Source organism: Cyrtonyx montezumae, unplaced genomic scaffold, assembly GCF_038088225.1.
Source record: "Cyrtonyx montezumae isolate F1298 unplaced genomic scaffold, pur_monq_1.0 scaffold_17, whole genome shotgun sequence".
Lineage (NCBI taxonomy): Eukaryota > Metazoa > Chordata > Aves > Galliformes > Odontophoridae > Cyrtonyx > Cyrtonyx montezumae.
The window spans coordinates 353,284-377,288 of record NW_027071903.1 but is presented as its reverse complement, the minus strand read 5'-3'; the positions used below and the strand labels follow the sequence as shown (position 1 = coordinate 377,288).

At 44.3% G+C, this 24,005-nt stretch overlaps 1 protein-coding gene across 2 annotated transcripts; it reads left to right on the top strand.

The window, feature by feature from the left end:
- The first annotated feature begins 3,916 nt into the window (after positions 1 to 3,916).
- Positions 3,917 to 23,964, top strand: LOC136046510 (hepatocyte nuclear factor 4-beta-like). Of its 2 annotated transcripts, XM_065733092.1 has the most exons (11): positions 3,917 to 3,979; positions 4,078 to 4,205; positions 10,237 to 10,441; positions 12,226 to 12,320; positions 17,723 to 17,829; positions 18,585 to 18,740; positions 19,076 to 19,163; positions 19,734 to 19,886; positions 21,589 to 21,825; positions 22,436 to 22,549; positions 23,573 to 23,964. In XM_065733092.1, the coding sequence occupies exons 2-11, from the start codon at positions 4,091 to 4,093 to the stop codon at positions 23,707 to 23,709; spliced, it is 1,407 nt and encodes a 468-aa protein (XP_065589164.1). In that variant the 5' UTR covers positions 3,917 to 3,979; positions 4,078 to 4,090; the 3' UTR covers positions 23,710 to 23,964. The 2 variants fall into 2 exon arrangements, with proteins under 2 accessions (XP_065589164.1, XP_065589166.1); XM_065733094.1 differs by lacking the exon at positions 3,917 to 3,979 and having other exon boundaries at positions 3,995 to 4,205; positions 23,784 to 23,964.
- Positions 23,965 to 24,005: the final 41 nt, after the last annotated feature.

Here is a 24,005-nt window from a genome sequence, read left to right as displayed (position 1 = left end):
TGCACCCAAACCCAGAAAGAGTTTTTTTTTAAATGACCCTAAAGGAATGGTTTCAGCTTAGTGATTGAAACTTGCTTACCTTTCTATTTTACCCAAAAAGCGAACTTCCCATGTCATTGTTCCTCCTCCAGAGAGGGCATCCTCCTAGATGATGTGTGATGTTATCCCATGCCCACCACAGCACTGTCCATCACATCTAGGTCCATCCAAGGGGTCTTGAATAGGGCTGGTTGGTTAGTGCCATCCGGCCAGTAGCTGCTGGACAGTCATTTTAGAGAGAAGTATATGTCCTAACTCAGGCTTTGTTCACTGCCACAGAATGTGACTCATTGTCTGATCATTGGCCCTGCTTTAGAAATTTGGTCTGTCTTTAAACAACCCCAAATATAATGGGGTTTGGACATCAAAGGATCTCTGTCATGTCCATGGGTTTCTGGCAGGGGATGAAATGAACATTAATGCAAAATGGACACCAAGCCAAGCCCAAAATTTATTGAGGGTTCTGGCAATTTATTTCCTGGGTGATTGTGTAGGTTAGTTGGCTGGTTGCCATTAACTTCAAAGAAAAATGGTATTAAGTGGGGGCTACAGCATTCAGAGACTGTCTTGAGAAGCGAGTCCGTTGGGCTGTGTAGAGCCCAGCATCCCCAAATGAGGAGTGAAAGTTTGCACTGTGAAGGAAGGAAACCTCGGGGAGACTCCTCTGTGCTTCCTCCTCCAAAGGTGGTCAAGAGTAAGGAAACAGAAATCCCATCTCAATGACTGTCAACCTTAAACCTCGTGAGCACCCTCCACGGTCAGTTCAGCCCTCTGACCTTCACTTTAAGCTGTGGTGATCCTGATACTCCCAGGGCATCTGCTGTCCACATTTTCCAATATGTTGCTCTGATGTTTTTTGGAAAAGCAGAAAGATGCTAGCCAAGAAATTTTTTATGTTACTTAATGAACAATTTAGGTAATGCTGCAGGATGAACAAGCAGCCCCTCACTATACAATAAAAGAGTCAGTGTTAGTGAAACTGTTAATCGTAATAAGAAATATTTATTATATAAGATTTTAAGACAAGAGAGGTTGTACTGTATCTTGTGTTAACTGTATGACAAGTATGATTTGCAGTCATATACCATAAGAAAGGAGAACATTGATCTAGTAGACATCTGGTCTGAATGAATTTGCCATGTCTGCAGTTGTAATCACATGTTAATGATATGATTTCACACTGTTTACAATCCCAGCAGCATACTGGTTCTAATTATACTTTAGTCAGAGAAAAGGCCTTACTGGCTTCAGTCTTTCAGTTATACTTATCTCCAGATGTATAATGTTACACTTAACATCACTTCTGGTGTCTGAGAACCACCCAAGCATTGGTGAATTCATACTCACAGATCCTTGCAAGGGAAGGAGAGAATATCATTATTTCCACTCTTCAAGTGGAGAAATTAGTGATAAGGGTTTTCAGTGTGTTTCTAAGAACAAAAACAGAAAACTCTTAAACTTTTGAGCCAAAAACCTCCACACATCTCCCACTGCTTACCTTGACAAAGAAATGCTTCTTTGGTTCTGACAGCCTGTTCTTGTTAGCTTGTATTCCAAACTCATTAGACAAGGATTTCTTATTTTTTCTGTACTTCTAATAAGCTCTCCAAGAGGCATCTGACTTTAGTCCTAGGAGTAAGTGGGTTGTCTCATAGTGACCATGTGTTTGCTAGAGCTTGCCCTCTGTCCTTGCTGCAGTGTATATAATACAATTAAACTCCGTCCTGGCCTTGTATTGATAGCAGTGGAAGTACAGCTGTAACTCAGAAAGTGAAGTAAGAAAATGAGAGAGAAAAAAGAAGAAACTGCTCACCCCTCAGCAAATTTTCAGTATTCTTCAGGTGTGGTTTGGAACAGGGCGCTGGCATCTGTTTGTAATGGATAGAAAAGCAGCATTGCATCGCTCCACCACCACCACCTTCCATAACAAAGTCAGTTCTGATTATCAGTACGGTTGTGACACTGAGAGTCTGGTCCATGAACTGTGAATTTTGTTCTATAACCTTTTCTCTTTCCCTGTGCCCTTTTCTTGTTCCCAGAACAAAAAGTGCTCAAGCACATCCTCACTGCCAAGCTTTCTTTGGAAAAGAGCTGTAACGCTCTATCTTTGCATTGAGAAACTGAGAACATCAAGGCATTTCTAAACCTACCAACTGCTGATATCAGGGTAGGAGCCCCAACATCTTCCCTCTGTATCTTGGATGCCCAAAAGCACTGAATGAATATATGACTAATTTAATGGTGAGTAATCCATACAAAGCCCCCAGGATCTTCGGAGATCCGAGTCTCCTTCCTTGGCTGTAATGGTAGCAGCATGCTGAGAATCAGGCAGGATTGTGCCCATAGCTCTGTTCAAAAAGATGTGCCAGATTAGTAGGCATAATCAAGAATGGCATTGAGTAAGAGGCAAGAACAACTAATCAGATGCTAACTTAGCTGATGCTGGCATTACTGAAAGCCTGGGGACATAGTCCAAGGATAAAAACATAACTTCTTATCTAACCAAGGAGTCATTTGAGCACCACTGGTTATGACACGTACTTAAAAAAGGAAAGAAGGAAAAAAATATCTACGGCACATGAAATTATTTTATGCCCCAGAAATGATAAGAAAGGAAAGTGTTCCTGCACCCAATCTTTATAGGGGAAAAGCCCATCTAGATTTAACCCATTGCAAAGTCTTGTGAAAGTCCCCAGGATGTGAGCAAATCCTGGCTACCCACATGCCAAATGAAGGTTGTGTAGATGAAATCAAAATGAGTATAACTGATACATTTAAAAAACTCAGTTTTGGCATATTTCTTGCTATTTGGAGTTTGCTAGGATACACGGGGCCGCTCCGATCTGTGGTTCAGTGAGAGTTCAGGACGTCTGGCAATCTGCTTTCTGGCAAGGTATTTCCCTGTTTCTCAAGATTTCTTTCCTCTAGATTCAACAGGATGTTGAACTGGATCTCAGAGAACAGTTCATGGAAAGGGAAGGCTCTCTGACACACAACCACGTCACTGGAGAGGGAACTGTAATGTCCAGGAAGACATCTGGAGGATGAAACCAGGAGTAAACCAACCACTTCCAGGTACAGTTCTGGGGGAAATTCATGGCTATGTTCTATTTCCAGTCTTTTGTGCTACAGCTCACAGTGAAAAAAAACTTTTATGCAAAATTTGGTAAATTAAAACCCAACAGCACGGTCCCCAGGGAAAAGCTGGACTGGAACTTCTGTAATACCTGCCTTTCCCAGGAAAGGAAAACGTAAGTCAGTGTGAAATGAAGCACCACAAATCTGTGAGGGAGTCTACCTGGTTCCTTCCAGCCTTTTCCATTTCTGTCACATGCCATCACTTGAATGCTTCTGCCCCAGCAACTTGCGGCTGCAGCTCGGTGGGAGTTTTGAGAAATTGGACTGCTTGGAGCCAGGAGGCTGAAGGAACAGGACTGATGGGAGAAATTACCTCTCCTCTGTCTGTGGGGCAGGGTGAAAGCATGGCTGTAATGAACCCTCATTTTCTTCAGTCGTACCTCGGGATGTGATCCATGTTCTCTTGGCAATGCCTCAAGCTCTGAACACCAATCTATCCTAACGGTCGTCAGCCACTGGTGACACTGACTCATGGCTTCAGCAGCTTTGAGTGACATCACTGGATCTCAGCCGTTGGGGCTGGTAGCCAAGCAAGGTGACATTGCAGTGGCACAGGAAAAGCAGTGCATACATGAACGCCTCTCCGCAGCCCTTTTCAAAATGTTTGCACAGGAACGGCCATAAACTGGGCTGTATTGACCCAAAGATGCAATCCAAGTTGTTTGAGTCTAGGTCTTATCTATATCATATTATCAGGACTGAGAGCACAGATGCACCCCGGGAAGGGAGGAGACTGTGAGCAAGAAGGAAAGGCTTCATCCCTTCTCTGCTGGCACGGGGAGGGGACTGCGGGCAGAGCTGGGTAATGATTTGTCACAGCAAGGGCTGGGGTGTCTCTCTTTGCAGAGGAAAACTTGGCCGTGATTGACAGTGGGGCTGTTTTTGCCGCTTCCTTTGCAGTTGACAAGTAATAATGAAGCTGTGCCAGTCCATCATGGACATGGATATGCCAGATTACGTCGACTCCTTGGACTCTTCTTATACCATGCTAGAATTTGAAAACCTTCGGGTTCTTCCAAACAACACTGGTGAGATTTCTATTCGCTTCCTCTGCAGTAACCTCTACCGCCTTTGTTAAAAAGCTGAAAGCCTAGGGCAGGCAGGTAGGAGGTGTGGGGCAAAGGGTGAAGAGGTTAGTATTTAAGCAGCTGACCTTACAACCTCAGCTGTATAGACAGTTATATTTGGGCTGAAATGGGATGGCTTCACTTCCTAGTTCTTTTGGGGTTATTCCCTTCCTTGGTGTGCCAACCGTCGTGGCCCGAAGAGCCCACAAGATACTGCAAATGCCAGTGGAGCTCTTGGTGGCACACAATGCATTTGTCTCCCTTACACGATCTACACAAAAAGTTATTATCAGTATTTCTGCCTTAAAATTTATGATTCATTCCTATATATAATTTGGGTTCATATTTAACTACTGGAGGAAAGAAAACTATCCACATGGCTATTCAGACAATATAGCATGTGTCTGATTTCACTCATTCATAGGTACATAGATTAGGAGGCAATATCCAAAGCATCACTTGACTTATCTTTTTTCTTGGTTATCAGTATTGTCCATAAGCTCTCAGGACACATAAAGTGTGTGGTTCGTATTCATTAAGTTTTATATAGAAAGACTTTCACTTTGTTCACAGAATAAAAGCGTATTATGTGACATTGGGATTTGAATAGTCAAAGGTGCTCTAAATTAAAGGAAACACCATTCTGTGACATTAACCGACTCTGCCTGAAAAACAGAGGACATTTAAGTCATGCAGAAAAAAACAATCGTGTAACTGAATGATGTTCTAATGCTAGCAACGCTTTTGGAGAGTTTTGGCAATATTTCATTGAATTTGTTAAGGAGCTTAGTGAAATGGAGATGAGACTTTAATGGTCTTACATTTTCTGATTAGTTGTCTCATTAAAAAAAAGAAAAACTACAAAATTTCAGAAAAGCTATTGTCTACAAAGTGAAATGTTTAGAGTTATTACTGTGGGACATGGAATATATCAGGAGATGAAATGAAAAGGCCCGAAATTTTTTGAATTTAACATTGACTTCAAGAGAAGCTCTTTCTGTCCCCAAATAGGATTTTTCTTTTTATTATTACTATTTTTTCTTTTTTTTTTTTTTCCTGATGCAGCTTTTATTTTTTATTTTTATGGAAAGGTTTTGAGACACCACTCCATTCCAGAAATGATATTTAACAAAGATATTTCACTTTATTGCTCACTGCTGAACAACAAGATGCTTCTTACTTTTTAGGGTGGTACAAATATACTCAAAATTCAATATAATTCTGCAAATTAGCTACCAAAACCTGCTAGGGGCTCTTTATGTTTTTCTTTTTTTCATTCAGTAGGACTGACAGGCTGAGTCTTTCTGAAGTTTATCTAGATCAGTGTTGGGTTATTTGTTTAGCTGTTAATGTGTAACTGGTTCTCTCAGGAACTAGCTGTTTTGAAATTAGCTTGTTTGTCTTGGGTAAGTGTCCTCTTCTACAGTTTGTAAAAATAACTTGAATAAAGACCTCAGATGTCCATGCATGGAAATATACTGCTCACCAACCAAGTCGTCTCCCATAGATAACCCAAAACTGAAGTTCATAGAGATTCAGAAATATTTTAAAATTGTTGGAATCGAGAAATAATCTCCTTTTAGATATTTTCTAAAATGTAATGGATTTGTTTTAAAATAACTCTTCCTCACTAAGTGAAATTATTCATCAATTCCTTTAGTAAACCTAACTGCAATTTTATTGTATATATATAAACATGAACAGGATGGGGTGCTACGTGAATTTTAATGGTATCAAAACTGTTGTTTGCATTCTGAGTGATATGAAAGTGAAAACTAGAATGTGTTCAAATAAGGCAATATATTCTTAAAAATAACACTCTTTTTCTTTGGAATACTATTTCATCAAAATTTGGGGTCGATTAATGATGTGGAGTGATTCGGCAGCTAAGCTTTCTGGTTCAGGAAGTTACAGCTCTGAGATTTGCCTAGATATATTTTGGATTTTCCACCCCTAGGTAGGTCATAATTTGCCAAACACTAACTAGTTCAAAATGAAGAGTAGAATCTATATGGGAGTAGAGCGGAAGTTTAAACAACTAACTGTTTTAAGTAGAAAGAAAGCAAATGGAAGTCAATGGAAATCAACGTTAATCCTTTCTTCCCTTTATAAAATGTACGTTGCAACTGCAGAAGCTTTCCCATTTGGTACAAAGTTGTTTCCTTTACCTTGGCTGGCATTGCAAGCCATATTCTCACAGTTTTTATGTGCTGTTAATACACATTTCCTTATGCTCTTGTCGTAGTTGTCATCTGACTTAAAATATGAAGCAATATTGAAATATTGCACTAATTCTTTAGTCAAGTGTCAGTAAACATTTTCTCCCATGGTAGTGCTCGTTGCCCTTTCTCAGCACTCAAACACCACACTGAACCTCGAGAATTTGGCAAAATGTTGGCAAAACCCTGTTCCCAACCCCACTGCACCCTGACCCAGCTCAAGCCACGAAAAAGCCACCAAAGAACATTTGCCCATTAGAAAGTGCAGACGATGTGCATCAGAACCACAAGCCAAGACTGCTTTGGATGTCTGGGTGCATAGAAGCAAAATCCAGGAAGCACTTCAAGGTGTACAATGTGCATTCAGAAGAGAAAGAGTTTGCCTTGAAGAGATTAGCAACCAATAACATAACTGAAAGGAAAAGCAGTGAAGAGGTCTGAAGGGTCAAGGTCTCATGTTGAGCTCCAGGTCTGGATACCAGATACCATTCCCCAGCATTATTGGAGCATCCTCACTGTTATTTCTTATCACTGTAAATCTTGTCATCTTCATTGCATCCCTAGTTTGGTAGTGACTCACATGTTAGTGCAGTACATAACAAAAAGTTGTATGCATTCTGGTTTCAGGTTTGATTGGCCCCAAAGCTGACAAAGACACTGGGAACACTGAGACATTTATCCTCATCGTGGCTAGGTAGAAGCATAGAATAATTTAGGTTGGCAAAGACCCTTAAATCATCAACTGCAACAATCCAGTTAGGCTATGGTTCCTGTGCTGCGTGTTGCTCATACATAGAATCATAGAGTTACATGACCTACAGTTTTCAGTTGATTTCACAGGCATGCAACTGTGTTAGCATGGATATTGGTTTCCCTCTGCCTTTCTTAGCAGTGATTAGTTCAGGAAAAAGCTAGACATTCCCCAAATACTGGGTTGGTTTGAAAGCCTCAACAAAAGTCATCAGATGTGCATGCAATATTGTTTGTGCCTTTTCTGTTTTTCTTATTTGGAACTCATCATTACCTGGTGACAGGGTTTTGTAATTAAAATTAATCATCACAAATAACATGCGCATGCCAGCCTGTGGCTTTCTTTTGTCTTTTAAAACTTCTACTCTTGTCCAGCTCAGCTGAACAGGACGTGTGGCTACCTAATAGGGACTGAGCTATTAGCTATTAGCCTGAACATACAGCCACTCAACAGAATTGTAGCCTATGGCCTTTTTTGTGGTTTTATGGGTACAAGGGAGGGTAAAATTTGGCCTCGTGGGCCCTCACCTCTTCAGAGCTGATGGTTCTGCCTCCAACAGTACTGACTTTAAGACCAGAATATGGATTTCTTACTTAACAAACTGTTCCTCACCTGTCTTACTCTACAGGGTAAAAAAAACCAAAAAACAACAACAACAAAAACCCATCCTTTTCTGGTGAGCAACTGCTCTTCCAGAATCATTTTGCAATCTGGACCCAACCGAAGAATGAAGAGTCTGTTTGAGAACCAAATTGTATGACCTTGGCTTGATTCCTCTGAAGTCAATAGAGAAAGCATGGGTGGAGTGAGGAGAAAATTGGCTTTCTTATCTTTATTTCTGTTGTGCAATTTTTTTTAAATAGAATCCAGAACATTTGGTGTATTTGTTTTTGTTCATATATTCCTTCAAAATATAATAGACGAAGCAACAGATGCACAAATGATTAGCAGTACAGCTACCTTTGAAAGAGTATTCTAATACTGCTCACTTAAAACTGAGTTATCAAATGAATATTAAGAATAGAATCAATGTTACCAAAAAAATCTAAAAATCAATTTGAATTACCATTAAGCATTTCTGACATAGAGTCTGTTTGCACTTACCCACTGACGAATGTCAGAGCTAGAGCATGACACATGGGTTATGGGAACAGTAAAACACAGTTCCAGTCATTACAACCCAAGAATTACTTTGGTGTTGTCATTTTTAATTCTTCTGTTCATCCCATCTCACTCCAACCTACTTACTTGCTCACCTGTGTGTTAGAAGGTGAAACAGAGATGAAAAGGTCTTTCTGAGGATGCAAAAGGAAACCTGACCTTTGCATTTAGCTAAAAATATCTTCATCTCAGCCTTAGCTAACAAAATTGCTGTTAAAACAAATAAAAAATCAAGCATTATTGGCTGTTAGAGGGTTTTTTTATTACAATTTTCATTGCATAGTAAATATTTTCGCTATAAATTTTGCCCTGTATTTACATTAAAAAAAATGCTCTCTGTATACACGAGTTGTGTGAGGATGACCCAAAGCTATTTTTACGCGTTATGTGTTACAAAACATTCTATAGACTGCCCACATCAAATGCCAGTTCCTCCCTTTCAAGTAATTTTCTCATTTTTCTCATTGTTCAATACTACATCAGCGGAGCTGCTTTCCTTTCTGCCCAGCTATCTTGTCCTGGTGCCTTCCCTAGGTCACTGCAGCATGAGATCAGCTCCTCTGGAGTGAAGAACCCGCTCCCAGAGGAGTGATAAATTCACAAAAGCCTCTTGCAGTGAGTGCTCAGGTCAGGACAGACTCCGCAAACATTCCTTCTCTCAGCAAGATGTAAACACTGTCATCTGCATCTTCTCATGTGTCTCTCTATTTCTTTTTTTTTCACCCAAGCTGTGCCTCGAGTTAGGAGGATTCAGAGGGCAGCGAGTCTGGTGGTTAAGGCCAAGGGAGAAGCTTAAAGGGGATTTTTCAGCAGTGTATACACACAGCCCAGGCAGAGCTATTCCTGCCCCAAATGAGTGGGTGCAAACAGTGGGCATTCATATGACATAATTTTAGGTGCCACATTTAGAAGGTCAATCCTCCTGCTCTCCTCTGTAACCAGTGGAACGTAATGGCCCTCTTTAGTGGGCAAAGGAGAGGAGGAACCACATTTAGGGGAATCAAAGTGACTCTTGTTGGAGCTGCTGTCTCTCCCAGCTGCAGAGGTGACCCCAAGGTGTCTTCCCTTCACCTCTATTGTGTACATGAAATACTTCGTCTTTCCTGTTTCTTCTGCCTCTTCTCTGCTTTCTATTTATTCAAGCCAGCAACATTTTTCTTCCAGTGCTTTTTGTGGCGTGGACTTTGGAGAGATGGCTTTCCATCCCTCTACAGCATATATCTCACATCTGGATAAGGTTTCTCTGCATGGTCTCCCCAGAGCCTTCTCCTCAACCTGGAGGAAGAAGGTTCCAGGAAGAACTGAGAGTGGCCATTCGGTATCTAAAGGGGCTGAATGAAAGGAGACAAACTCCATAGCAGGATCTGTTGTGAAAGGACAAGAGGAAATGGCTTCACAGTAAAAGAGGGGAGATTTAGGTAGGATACAGGGCAGAAGTTTTCTACCGTATGGGTGGTGAAGCACTGGAAGAATTTGCCCAAAGATGTGGTGGGTGCCCCATCCCTGGAGACACTTAAGGTCAGGCTGAACAAGGCTCTGGGCACCTGATGGAGCTGTAGGTGTCCCCGCTCATTGCAGGGGAGTTGGACCAGATGATCTTTAAAGATCTCTTCCAACTCAAGTAGTTCGTTCATGAAAAATAGCAGTAATTGCTCAGTTCTCATGAGCACACTGGGTTATAAGCCTTGAAGTCTCCCTGCTCACTAAGGCAATGAAAAATGCCAGTATCATGGCTTTCATCTGGAGGTTTTATCAGCAATACAAAAAGTGTGCGTGCACGTGTGGGTGTGGGATGGGCTCAGTACATGACCAATATGACAAAAGCCAACCTGCTCTCTGTTGATTCTGGTTTCCACCACAGAGGAGGCTAATGGGCGCTGCTCAATGCCCGCTGAGACCATCACAGCTGAATCAGCCAACACCAACCTGCTCAACAATGGCATTGGCTCCCTTTGCTCCATCTGCGGGGACCGGGCGACGGGCAAACACTACGGGGCATCCAGCTGTGATGGCTGCAAAGGCTTCTTCAGGAGGAGTGTCCGCAAGAACCATGTCTATTCCTGCAGGTAACTACCCACTCTATGAGAATTAAATGCCCTTTATTGATACTGTAAGCAAAGTGGGGCGGTGATCGAGTTGTACAACAGAGCCCCCATCCCCAATGTTGAATTACCATGATGTGAATGCTAACAATAGAGCTGCAGTTTAGCCTGTGGCTGGAAGATAGGGAGCTAAGGAATAAGCTATGTCCTATCTCATCTTGAACACTGGTACCTTTTATGACACTGTGCAATCCACCCTCTGAGTTCATGGTGTGAATCAGGGGAAACTTAGGGTCATGAGGCTTGTGTAAGAGTACAGCTCCTGGATGTGGAGTGACACCACAATATCATCACCACAGACCAGCAAGGGAAAGCCAAAGGGGGAAAAGGACCCAAGCCCCAGAGATTTCTTCCAGAGTCTTGATTTTCCTCATAACAAGATGAAAGCAACAAGCATCCAAGAACCTATCACTTCCAGAGTCGCCACAGCTCCTCCATCTTTGTTTTCAGATATTAAACAATGTATGCTGACGTATCACTGATTATTTTACAATCACTCTGAGAATGTAGCATGGACCAGTGATGATTTATGGCCTGGCACACAGGTATACATTGCTGAGATTTTTTTTTTCCAGAAGGATGCTATAAATTAAAAAACAGCTATCTTGGTTGGCCTTGGAAAAATGATATTTATTTTAGCACAGGAGGAAGAGAAAAAAAATTTGAACCCACCTTCAACTTTTTAATCTGTAATTAAAACCTGGAAGTTTTCTTTTTGTACCAGGGTTCTTCCTCCTTTAATGGCATTCCACATTTTTGTAATGCAAGTCACTCTGTTAAAAATGCTTCTGGGATACTTATCACTGCAGGACACACCAGCCATAAAAGACACCCAATCTGATATCAGTCACCACCTGCACAGTACCCATCCCATGCACTGTGGGATACCATCAGGAGGAGCAAATAGTTACTACTGATTTCTTTGAAATGTTGTCTCTTTCTCTCCTGGGAGTATAATTGTTGCCCCTCCCCAGGAATCGATGAATCACTGCGACATTTGGCAGCCCAGGGAGCTGCAGTGTGTAAGCCAAGCAAATGGTAAATGCTCGCTTGTCTGTGAATCCTTATTTGGTGAGCCGTGCTGTATTTAGCTGAGCTCAAAGCTCTGTTGTTTATCACAGACTCGAATTCCTTGGAAAGTCTTTGGGCATTTGTACCTTTGGCTTTTTCCCATCCTGGGAATGTGCCTCAGCTTTTACAACCTAATGACGGCTTCGGAGCAACCCTCACTGCCTCCTCCCTGTGCAACAGATTCCTCTTCCATCCTTCACCTATAGTGGCCTTGCATACATGGGCCACCACTTGAACAGCACACAAGTTCCTCTGTCTCCTGTTGAGATGAAGAACATAGAGGCCACTTACCTCAAAAGCAGACTATAGACACAGAAGGGTTTATGGGCCACAGTGTGCTTATTATGTGCAAAGTAAGATGGTGTTAATAAGCTGGTTCAAACCAGACACCTGATAACGATCTGAGAGTGGGAGATGGAGACCCCCACTCCACCAGGCACCAGCCCAACTTGAATCACCATCATGCTTCAACAGCCAAAAACTTCACAGTCCTTGTGGTGGTCTGAAATCGCTGCACTCCCAGCTGGTAATGGGAAGATGGGGAATGGGGCCAAGCCTGTGCTGATTCCACCCATTCCCTGTAAGGCCTTTGGCTCCTCAGTGAGTTCTGGGATTGGGGCTGCTCAGGGTGAGCAGGGCACAGGCCATGTTGCTCCATCTTTTCCATCTCCTCCTAGGTTCAGCCGACAGTGTGTGATAGACAAAGACAAGAGGAACCAGTGCAGGTACTGCAGGCTGAAGAAGTGCTTCAGAGCTGGCATGAAGAAAGAAGGTAGGTGCAAGGAGACCATTCACAACTGCCTATTGCTGTCTCTGAGCTGGGGGAGATGGTGGGGAGAAGCAGCGGCTCTTGTTTGAGATGATGCTGTGTTCCTCAGTGAAAGGGTTCTTGTTGCAGCTGAAAACCCCATTTTCCATCTCTTCAGATGGGAATTTCAACTGCAGCTTTGTGCCAATGCCCACACGTTCTGAGAGGCTTGTCTCTTTAGGTGATTTAATACCAAGAGAGGGGTTGCCACCAAATTTGCCCCTTGCTTAAGGGGTGAAATCGCAATTCCACAGAAACCAATGGGAAATTTGTCACTCACTTCTGGTAATTCATAAGATTTCACCAACGATGACAAGAATCTCTTTCCAAATCCCTGACCATCTGTTTTCTTGGAGAACAGGGTGTCTTGTAATTTGGCGTAGGTTGTGGATGTAGCTAAAAATGCCTGCTGGTTTAGTTTAGGAGAAATGGAGCAAATACACAGCTGGGAAAAAGTGTGGCCCTCAAAGTAATGTTAGTCAACCAACGTTGCTCTCAGTTCTAGATGAGGACTGAGCCAACCACCAGTGCAGAAAATTCCACAGTTTGGAAAGGCCGAAATCTGGTTATCAGCTCCATTCTTTCATCTGGAGCATGATTTTTATTGGTTTTATGGTAGAAGTTATAAAACCTTGGCTCATTCCTTCGTTATTGATTGCAGCTTGATGCACGATGACTCATTTCAAGTTCCACATCGCCACATTCCTTGAAACTTATTTTATGAGTGCACGGTCAGGTTGCGTGCTCACAAACTGCTCATGAGTTTGGTACAGAAGGTTTTAAAGCACCTTGAGCAACTGCTTTGTAGGAATTAGCTTAGCTGACCAGAGCTGTATCTGAAACACGTGTGCAGAACTGTGAAAGAAATTTTCTTGCACAATTGTGTGTACAATCGTGCCGTTGTTTGCTTTAGGTTGGTTCTAGATTAATATTAAACAGTACTGCGAAGCATTAGGGAAGAAGAGAAGCTGTGTCTTGGGACAGAGCAGCATCAGGATGATAATAGTGTTTATAGAAATGTTTCAGTGGTATTCACCAATTTGTGTCAGAGCTATGAAACTCAGTGTGTCAAGTTGTCCCAGTGCTGGCACGCAGCACTTTGACACTTGTTCTCTGGCACATCATTTTTCAACCAGCTCACATAAGAGCAATCAGACTTTCCAGGGTGTGGTAACAGCACTATTTATTCACCGTAGAGGGAAAGAAGATGGAAACGATCCTTTTCCCAGCCTGGGTGTGACAATACACCTGGGGTGTGGCAGTGGGGTTGTGTCATTTTGCCTGCTCCCGTGGCTGGCACCATGCTGACCCACTACCCCATGGCTCAGCGTGTAACACTGGAAAACTTTCTGTTCCCTAAATGTCCTCAGCCTGGCAGATCTAACAGATAAGCTTGGAGCTTTGGATCCAGAGAGATTTTTCTCTTTTTTCCCCATCTTCCTGTACTGTAAGACATGATGTGACACTTTTGGATCAACTCTAATGGATAAGAGAACAAGAGAGGCTATGCTAGCCAGTCTGGTGGAATGGCAATTTCTGCCCGAAGAAGAAACTGTATGACACAAAAATGTGACCTGTCCATAGGGGCAGACACATGGTTGTCTGAGCACTCTGAATTTCCTTTTTGAAAGAATGTCCCAGACTTGAGAAATTTTGGCAAGGGAACATCCAAAATATCCAGCCCCACTGCTTGTGCCGTGAGAAGGGATCCAGGTCCCATCATCACCAGCGAGAGTAAAGAAAGCCAAAACATGAGTTTTGTGGAAAACAGCCTCCAGATTTCCTAGAAATTAGCTCATTTAGGAACACTCCTACTCCTATCACATTTTTTGTATCAATAATTCACATTAATAAGTAAACACTCATTGATATTGGGACAAGTGGTGAGGAAAAGACTTGCTTGAATGTACACCCTCTGGTGTCAACTGAAACATCAGATCTCAGATAGTTGCAGGGTATCTCCTCCCTTTCCTTTGTTGCGTGATGAAGGCTGGGGCAGTGACTCAGGGTGATCGATGTGCACTCTGGCATCTCCATCTCTTTCATATCTCTTTCTGTAGTTCTCTCTACTTTCCTCTCTTTGCACAGGAGAAGGTTCAATCCCTATTGTTTTACGCAACACTACCAGGCAGATTTTTGGCTAGGAAACCAACTTTAACAAGGAGTGCACCTGATATTAAACACCCCAAAAAGCAGCAGGAGACTATTTTTAGCAGCTATCCGTCACCGTGCTCAACCTTGAACAAATTAGCAGGCTGTGATTTCTCAAATGAGCCGGGCCACCTGCTCACGTGAAGCTGAGCTAATAACCTTGGTGCCATTTGAAATGTCCAACACCACACTGTCAGGATGCAGTTTGCTGGGGAAGAAAGCAGTTAATATTTAACCTCTCATCCCCTTTAAAGAAATTTATGAATGCACATGAGCTCCTCTGACTTTATGCAGAAGGAAAGAATGATTACTACCACTGCACAGTGGGAGGACCTGAGGTGGTTATTTATTTATTCTTGTTAAATCAGACAGGTTTATAGGATGGTTTTATTTGCATTTCGCACCTTTTATTTGCACATCTTTTCTGACAACTTGTAGAATTCCGGGACTGCAGTGCATTGCAAAGGGAGGTGGAAAAGGTAAAGGATCTCCCCAGCATTGTGAAGGCTATAAACCAGCCCACACCTTGTGAAACAATTAAATGCACATGTACCATTGGGGCTCATGTGCAAATAAAATATACCACCCCTACTAAGTCAGAGATAGTAGGGGAAAAAAGTGATTTGTGCATAGAAATTAATCCAGCAGCGAGAAGGAGTGAATCTGTCAGCAGAGATGGACACACTGTGCTCCAATGGAGCACTCAGAGCTTCTCCTCCTGCAGTCCCCTTATACACTGTTCATTTATTAGCCCACTTCCAACCCAACTGGCATTAATTAAGGATTGTTTAAGCAGAGTGCCCTACTTGGGCACTTCCCATGTAGGCAGGTGGCAGAGGAGAGCTTTAGCATCTGTAATTCCTATGGAAAGTTACTGGTTTGCTGCTGCTCCCTTCAAATCAGCGCCCGTGCCCGTATATATTGGATTCTCCAGAGGCTCCTTGTCACGTGCTCTGTGCTGATGTGGCAAAGCTGCAAGGACAAAATGTTTGGGAAACATGGGATTGTTGCAATCCCACAAACACACCACTGTTTGCCCAAGAGCCGCAGCGAGCGCTCCACACGCCAGCATCCTCACTGTGTTCATGGCAAAAAGGGTTGCTCTGAGCATGGAAATGTCAGATGGAGGAGATGTTTGTTTTCTATCTGCTTCCCACAGGCTGAGACATGTGGTGAATTCCTTGGAGGGAGACACGGGCATCGTTCTGCCCTCACTCCAAATTCCCTGGGGAAAAGTCGAGGTCAGAGACATGCTGTCCCTGGCCAACAGCATCACAGGGACACTTTCCCACTGATGTCCCCTTGTGTGGGGTTGCAGTGGCCCTTCCCATCCCTGGCACCCGTCTGCCTGCAGGGATTCTGAGCTATTTGGGGTCGGGGAGCAGAGCCGTGTGCATTGCATGCACCGTGGTTGGTTACTGGGGAAAAAAAAACTATGAAAGAGAAATCAGGCACTGACACAGGCTGTCCAGGGAGGAAGGGGAGTCAGCATCCCTGGAGGTGTTCCAGAACTATGGAGATGTGGCACTGAGGGCACAGTGGGGTGGGCTGGGGTTGAGTTGGGGATCTTAATGGTCTTCTCCAGCCTGAATGATTCTGTAATTCAACAGGCTGTGTGTGTAATTCAACAGGCTGTGTGTGATCAGCCTGATCCAGGTCTTTCTGATCATTGTTTTTGGAAACCGAAGCATTGAATAGAGAACAGCATGAGAGAAAAAGGATAGGGAGTGAGGCTATTGCTGGGCACATACTGGAAATAGTGGAGTTTTAGTCTTCTCTTACTGATGGCAAAGCCAAGATCACATCTAAGCAGGAGCACCTTCTGTGGAGCAGTGCCTCATCACCATGACCTACCCCTTCCCTTTTACAAGCATAATAATTATGGCAATATAATTACCACATAGCAATAAATTATTTTTGTGGCAGGTAAAACATTAACTCCCTTTTGTATCTAATTCCACAGCATCTTGGGTACTTTCAGTGACAACACCCAAATCACCTTGAGAAAGTCAGCCAGAACATCCACTTACACTTGAGATTGAGCTTATCAGGGCATGAGAAAAGCACTGAAATATGTGCCATAAAAGCAGCCTGGAGAAAAACAAGCTGGAGACTCTTAAAGGGGTCTGTCATAGGGGAGCAGGAGAGGTCTGTGGGACCTGTGTCACTGTGCTGATTGATTGCTAAGGGAAAATTGTCTTGTCTTGGGGGTGAGTAAAAAGAGCCTATTCATTCAAAGAGAGCATCTGCAGTGGAGCCAGCTGTGAGAGGTAGGGCAGAGGCTTTCTAGGAGAGGGTTGGCTCCTTTCTGTTCAAAGCTGGATGCTGTCTGGTGTACCAAAAAAAAAAAAAAAAAAGCTGTGAAGGATTAAGCTGTTCTGTTCTTCTTAACTACAGCTTATGGATCTATTTCCAATGACCACTCATCTTTCTTTGAGTCAGCTTTTCACTGCCTCAGACCGAAGAGGCTCCATTGCTACACGTGCTATCTTACAAATGGACAGACACCACCAAAGGTGGCTCTGAGGTGTAAAACCCAAAAATGGCTCTGGTGCCTCAGCCCTGGCAGCCCCGTGCCCAGCACACCCTGTTCAGCTGCCAGCAAGGCTGAGCACTGGATCTTGGAAAGCAAACAGAAGGCTTCTGCCCGTCATGGGAAATATTGATTTTTCTGCCGTTGCCTGTTTTCTGCCCTTTCACTTTGTTGGCCTCTCATCAGGGGCTGGTTAGGAACACTGATAAGAGATTTGACCCGAGCTGACAAAAGGAGCCCATAAAACAGGCAGCTTCCCACCCTGTGTGGGTAACGGTGCCCACTCCTCCTCTGCCAGTTTGGAGAAATCTGGAGAAATGTGCCCTGAGCAAAGAATCACAGGATCATTAAGGCTGGAAAAGACCTCCAAGATCCCCCAGCCAACCTCTACCCATCCCACCATGCCCACAACCATGTCCTTCAGTGCCACATTTCCATGGTTCGAAGACACCTCCAGGGATGGTGATAGCACCACCTCCCTGGGCAGCCTGAGCTCATGCGTCAACAGTCTTTCAAGAGAAAAATGCTTCCTCTTATCCAGGCTGAAGAGAACCTGAGAGCTATGGGGTGGGCAGGGCTGGGAGCTTGGCTTTAGTGGGGAGCAGTGAGTTGAACTGAAGTTTCTTTTCTTCTGAGCTTCTTTAACAAGGTGGCTCCCCCTGCTCCCCGGCTCTCGTTGCAGCGGTGCAGAATGAACGCGACAGGATCAGCATCCGCAGGAGCAGCTATGAGGACAATGGCTCACTGTCCATCAGCGTGCTCACCCAGGCCGAGGCGATGGCACAGCAGGTAGGAGACCTGGGGACAGCCCCCCCAGACGTGGGGGCCGTGAGATGCAGAGCTGCAATTCCGAGGGCTGAGGGATGCCCCAGATCACCTCTGCCCCCACCTCAATTATTGCTGCACCCCGAAAGCTCCCAGAAGTTCAGGCAGAAATTCGGCCTTCGTTGCTGCACAACGTGACCTGGCCAGAACGCAGTGTTCCCATCGTGGGCAATTACATCTTTCATTTGTTACTTCTATTTACCAGGGAGGAAAAGGAAAGCTAACGAAATTGCTGTCTTCAACAGATGCTGATTGCTTTTTGGTTTCACAAAGAATTTCGCCCTGAGTGTCCTTTAAATTATTATGCAAATTGCCTCTCGCCACTGAGACACATGGCCCAGATGTTAGAGATTGCAAGCAGCAATGCATCCATTTCCTTTGCCAAAATCATTACATTTTAACTCTCTCCCAGCCATGCAGCACTTTAGAGATCAAAGTGGGTGAGTTTTGTGCCAGACACCCAGCTCGGGGGTTGCATTTCGTGCGTTTTGCTGATTTGATGCAAAGCTGAGCCCCAACGCTGTGAGAACAAGGACACGGAGCAGGTTTTATCCGGAGGCAGTGAGGGAGGCAGGGATGGGACGTGGTGCTGGGACCGAGCACCACCTCGTGGTGCTTTGACCGGGGAACAGATGTGCAGCCGTTGCTACGGAGCAAAGATGCGGCTACGGCCGTAGGTAGGATTGTGCTGATCTGGGTGCGCGTTGCTTCTCTTTCAGTATTTGCCCCTGAGCCCCGTGCACAGTGCGGACATCGCCATGAAGAAAGTGGCCACCATCAACGACGTGTGCGAGTCCATGAAGCAGCAGCTGCTGGTGCTGGTGGAGTGGGCCAAGTACATCCCAGCGTTCTGCGAGCTGCCGCTGGATGACCAGGTGATGGGCAGACACCTTGCCCTGCAGGGCCGCTGCCTTCCTCGCTAATTCTCAGTCGTACATTTGGACGGGGAAATCAGACATCAATGTATGTTACTACAGAGAGCGATAAACTGGCAGGAGGTGGAGAATAAATAAGGACAAAGGCAATGAGTTCAGTAGCCAAAGAGCCCCAAATTACAGAACTGTGGTCACTGCAGTGTGACCCAAACAGCGAGGTTTCCCCTTTAGTGAAACCTTGTAGACGAATATAAAAGCCATTCGTTTCCTAAGAACTCAAGCCACCCCATTTCATGCTCTTCAATTAAGACCTCTCTCTTCTGTGCTGCCTGCAGGTCGCCTTGCTCAGAGCCCACGCAGGGGAACACCTGCTCCTCGGGGTGGCCAAGCGGTCCATACCCTACACCGATTTTCTATTACTAGGTAAAGTACTGAAAGCTCTCCTGCTTTTATTATCAGCACACACAGAAGCTAGATAGGTTGCTGCACATCAGGCTCGCGATGAAGTGCACAAGGAGGTCTCTGGAGAAGAGTAGAAAGGGAGAGGCAAATATACCGTGACTTTATAGAACCATTGAGGTTGGAAAAGGCTGTTATCTTTTACATCTGTGCCCTTATGCTTTGAAATTGTGGTTGAGAAAACCTCAATATTAAGCGGGACCTCGAAGTGCTGTGTCTTGGTTTTGCAACAAACTGCCAGGGCATAGTGGCACAGGTGTTTGGGTATTGGTGAAAAACTGGAAACTGAAACTCAGAGTAGAAGATGGAACAAACTTTGAGTATGGTATTAATGCACTGATGTGTGCAAAACTACTAAGGATGAAAGAATCAGCTCCACACCTTGCTTCTCCCTCGTGAAACTGGGGATGAAGCTCTGTGCTGCAACTCTGCTCTGCATGGCAATAGGACTATCCAGCAGCCCAGCTCTGAGCAGCTGATGTGTGGGACTGTGTCTGCAAAGTGTTCAATGTTGAATTTCTCTGTTGTCTCCAGGGAATGACTTCATCATCCCAATGCACTGTCCAGAGCTAGAAATTGCTCGTGTGGCCACCAGGATCTTAGATGAGCTGGTGAAGCCCTTGCGGGACATCCAGATCGATGACAATGAGTACGCGTGCCTTAAAGCCATCATCTTCTTTGATCCAGGTATGTGACTTTCCTGCCTGCTGGGATGAGCACAGGGCTTGAGGAGTTGTGTTACAGGAGGATATGAGAAATAGGGCAGTGGGTGGGGAAATGCAGCTCTTCCTCCTGCTTTTGCATTCCTGAGAGCAACTCTGACAGCCAGGCTGAAAACCCCTTTGGCAACAGCTCTGCATTTCACCCTATTCCTGGACACTTTGCTCTTTAGCGCATAGGAACTCCAGCCAGACAAATGTGCAAGTCTCGGCAGAAGTCAGAGGAGTTTTGCTGCTTCTGTAGGTGGCTCCAGGAAAGCCCATTAGTCTGAAATGAAAGAGGTGCCTATTAGGGACATATATGCTTATACTGAATTATGTATAAGTTAAATTAGTCAACTGAGCAGCAGTTTGAAGCATCCATCAGAGTTCTGAGATGAGAACTAAAAACCACAGAGAGCTGTGTGCTGTTCAGGGCACTGAGTACCCAGGAACACTGATGTCTGTTAATGGATCTTGCTGGCAGAGCTGGGCAGACCCAAATGGAAAAGAGAGCAAGGAAACATAAAGCAAAGAAAGACTTGCTTTGCATCATCCCTATACTTTCATTCCACAAGCATCCCACTCAGGTTCCCCCCAAACACATGCCTGCATCATGCACACTATCCCCTCAGTAGAACATTCAGCTTTAGATGCATTGCCCTGTAGCTTGGAGGAGAGGGGAAACAGTTCCAAGCAGAGAGCAACGCCTTCTTGTCTTTGGCATCTATTACCATGGAAAATTAGAGTACCATCTTCTATTAATCATTTTTTGCTGTGTTCTCTGATTTGAAATCAAGATACAGGAGTTCTACAAACATCACAAACTTTGGCTTGCCAAACAGCTTGCTGCAAACCTGCACAGCGATGGCGTTATCGTGTCGTTAGACAAATTACCTCCTCAGCTGATTGGAATCTCAATTAAGCTTTAGATCATTGCAACAATGAGGCGCCGTGATTTCATCTGAAAAAAAAAATTGCTAAGTTCTACAGAAGTAAAATTCATTCATGCTAACAAAGTAGGTTTATCCATTGGAGTTGCATGTTGACATACAATAACTTGCTAACCATTCTGTTTAATCTCTTGATGTGATGATCCATAGAATGTAGTGCTTGGCCATTCTTTGTAGATGGAAGGAAATGGTCCAGTAGCCAGAAATTTCTGCTTGAGATTGGAGGAAAACCAGGTGTGGAAAGCTGTAAATCTTATTTACTTGATTAAGCAAAACCAGATCAGTGGTCCATGGAAAACAGAGTGACCACAGGTCAAAGACAGGAAATCAAGACAAGAACCTGGTGCTAGAGCTCATATATTTACAACAAATAAGCTCTAAACCTGCATGGATTTAGTAGAAAGAGTTGGGTCTCAAAATTTACAGGTGGAAGTCTCAGCTTTTACAGGACAAATACGAATCAGCTTCTAAGTCTCTCCTCTTTGCTTACATATATCCAGACACATCTGTCTGAATTACACTCTTACTATTTCCACTGGAACAACCTATTATTCCATCTGAGATATGAAATAGTGACAGTGCATTGCACATCTGCCAGATAAACTTGCACACAGAGATAACTGTTGGACTGCCACTTCTCTCAGCCTTTTCCCTCCCTGGAGCATGGCTGCCAGAGTAACACTTTTTGGCTACATGGGTCATCAATTAATTAACTTCATTTCTTCCACCCCTCTCTAGACTGCAAAGGGCTGAGTGAGCCTGGGAAGGTGAAGAACATGCGTTTCCAGGTCCAGGTCAACCTGGAGGACTACATCAATGACCGCCAGTACGATTCCCGGGGCCGGTTCAGCGACATCCTCCTGCTGCTGCCTCCACTGCAGAGCATCACCTGGCAGATGATAGAGCAGGTCCAGTTCATCAAGCTCTTTGGTGTGGCACGGATTGACAGCTTGCTGCAGGAAATGCTGCTGGGAGGTAGGAGCTGTGCTGACAAAAGACCAAAGGGGTTTTATTATGAAGCCATTGAAGGGGCTTCCTGCCTAGCTGTTTGTCCTCAGGAGGATGTTGCTAAGGGTAACATGGTCCTGGGAGGAGGGAAGTGAAGGATCAGGTTGAACTGTAGCTTGAACATGGGACATACTCACCCAAGCTCAATTCCCAAATTGTTCCCTTCCAGCCTCTCCCTGAAAACCTGACCTAGGGACAGTTTACAGGAGCGGGTACACTCCCTGTGCTTCACACCAGCCAGGAGCTTGACTTTTAGGCAGCCTACTAAACTACTGCAAGCTGCAAGAAGACAACATATTTTAGCTAGTAATACACAAAAGTTACACGTGAAACCGTGATAAGAGCAGTAAGTGCAAAACACACACACACAGATGAATATTAGTTGAAACACCGACAATCTGGGAGCAAAAAGGCTGAAAGCAGAGAGCAGGAAGGAAGCAAAGAGGAGCCAAGACATTAACCCCTAGCCACAGAGGTCTCCCACATTCCCTGAAATAAAACAGCCTTGTGCCAGATCATCTGGCTTCTCAGTAATGATGCGAGGAATAATGCCTTTCTTTTCCCAATTACACCACAGGAACCACTGTTGATGTCCAGTACCAGTCAGGACCTCCCAGTCTCAGCCTAGACCCGCTGCCAGGACACGTCCTCCCAGGCAACATGAGCTCTGTGATTCACGCCGTCCCAGACCGTACGTACCCATTTTTACACTATTAGTTGTCAGCATGATGAGGGGACAGGATAGTTAGGTTTATTGATCTATTTAAGCATCACACTGAATCTAAGCTCACATCACCCCTTGCCGACTTCCTTTCCTAGGAAGTCTGGAGACATCTTTCAAAGAGAAGTCATGACTTTCAATTAGGACCACTAATTAATTAATACCAGATGGATTTTGAGTTGCTACTGAACACAAGAGTTGACAAAAAAAAAAAAAAAAAGGAAGAGTGGTAACTGTGTGTCTACGAACGTAGACAGTGTTGGGTAACGACACAAATACTCACACTGTTATTAGCGAGAGGTTCCCTACATAAAACATCTTGGTTGCTGTCAACCAGAACAAAATACAACATGAACATGTCCACCTTCAACCACTCTGGACATTGCTACCAGGCAATGGTTCTTTGTTAAAGCATTTATCCACTGTAGTTGCAAACGGACCATGCTATCACAGCTACTGCTGCTGTGTAATTCAGTATAAGCATATACGTCCCTAATAGAAACTGTCTTTCTTGCACAGTTTCTTTCTGCAAGTTAATGATCATACACCTCTTAGAGCATGTTTTGCTATTTCTCAGCCCTATAAATCTATGCTTCATGTTTTCTAGCTTTCTCTTTTTTTTTCCTTGCTATCTCGCACAAGGGAAATTGGAGAGATGCTGATGGAGAAACATTATGTTCTGTAAATGAAGTTCAGCTGCCAGCAGCTTGAGCTATCTTTCTAAGAGTGGAAGGATTAAAAAGCAATTGGGGGCAAGCATTTACCAAGGGTAGAATAGTGGAAAGAGTTGGTGTGTGCCTATCAGTCCCTCTGGGCTTCACTGCAACCCAGGAAGGATGTCTCTTAACTTGGGATTGCACACCTTTGCCCCACTGCCCCTCAGCTTCTGCTCTTTGGTTCATAGGATGGTCTGCTGATTTTATTTGGGCACTGCTTCACTGATCAGCATCCAAGTCCGTTTAATTCTGTTTATTTTTTTTTTCTCTCCCACAGCATCTCCTGAACCATCCCTTCCATCTCCTTCTACAAGCACAGGCAGCGAAGACTATAAACTAGGCTCTAGCGCAGGGCCCAGCACTGTAGCACAGCTCTTACCTCAGACACTGATACCCAAGCAGGAGATTTTATAGGGAGAGGTAGAAGGAGAAGCTGGGAGCAATGTGGGAACCACGCAGAAAGTGAACCGGGTCCTTTCTTTTTGCAGAGGCAAAGCACAGCAATCCCCTGCCTGCCACCGGACCTGGGGGTCACGCTCTTCCCTGTCAGTGAGTAAAGCAGCGGGCACCAAGCAGCAGCAGGAGCCTCACCATGGGTCATCCCACAGCTCATCCCACTGATCTCACCCTCATTTCACATGTGAATTGGGGTTAATGCTCATTTTGGTAGGCCCAAGACTGCAAGGTCTTCAGAGCAGGCCTTGATTGCA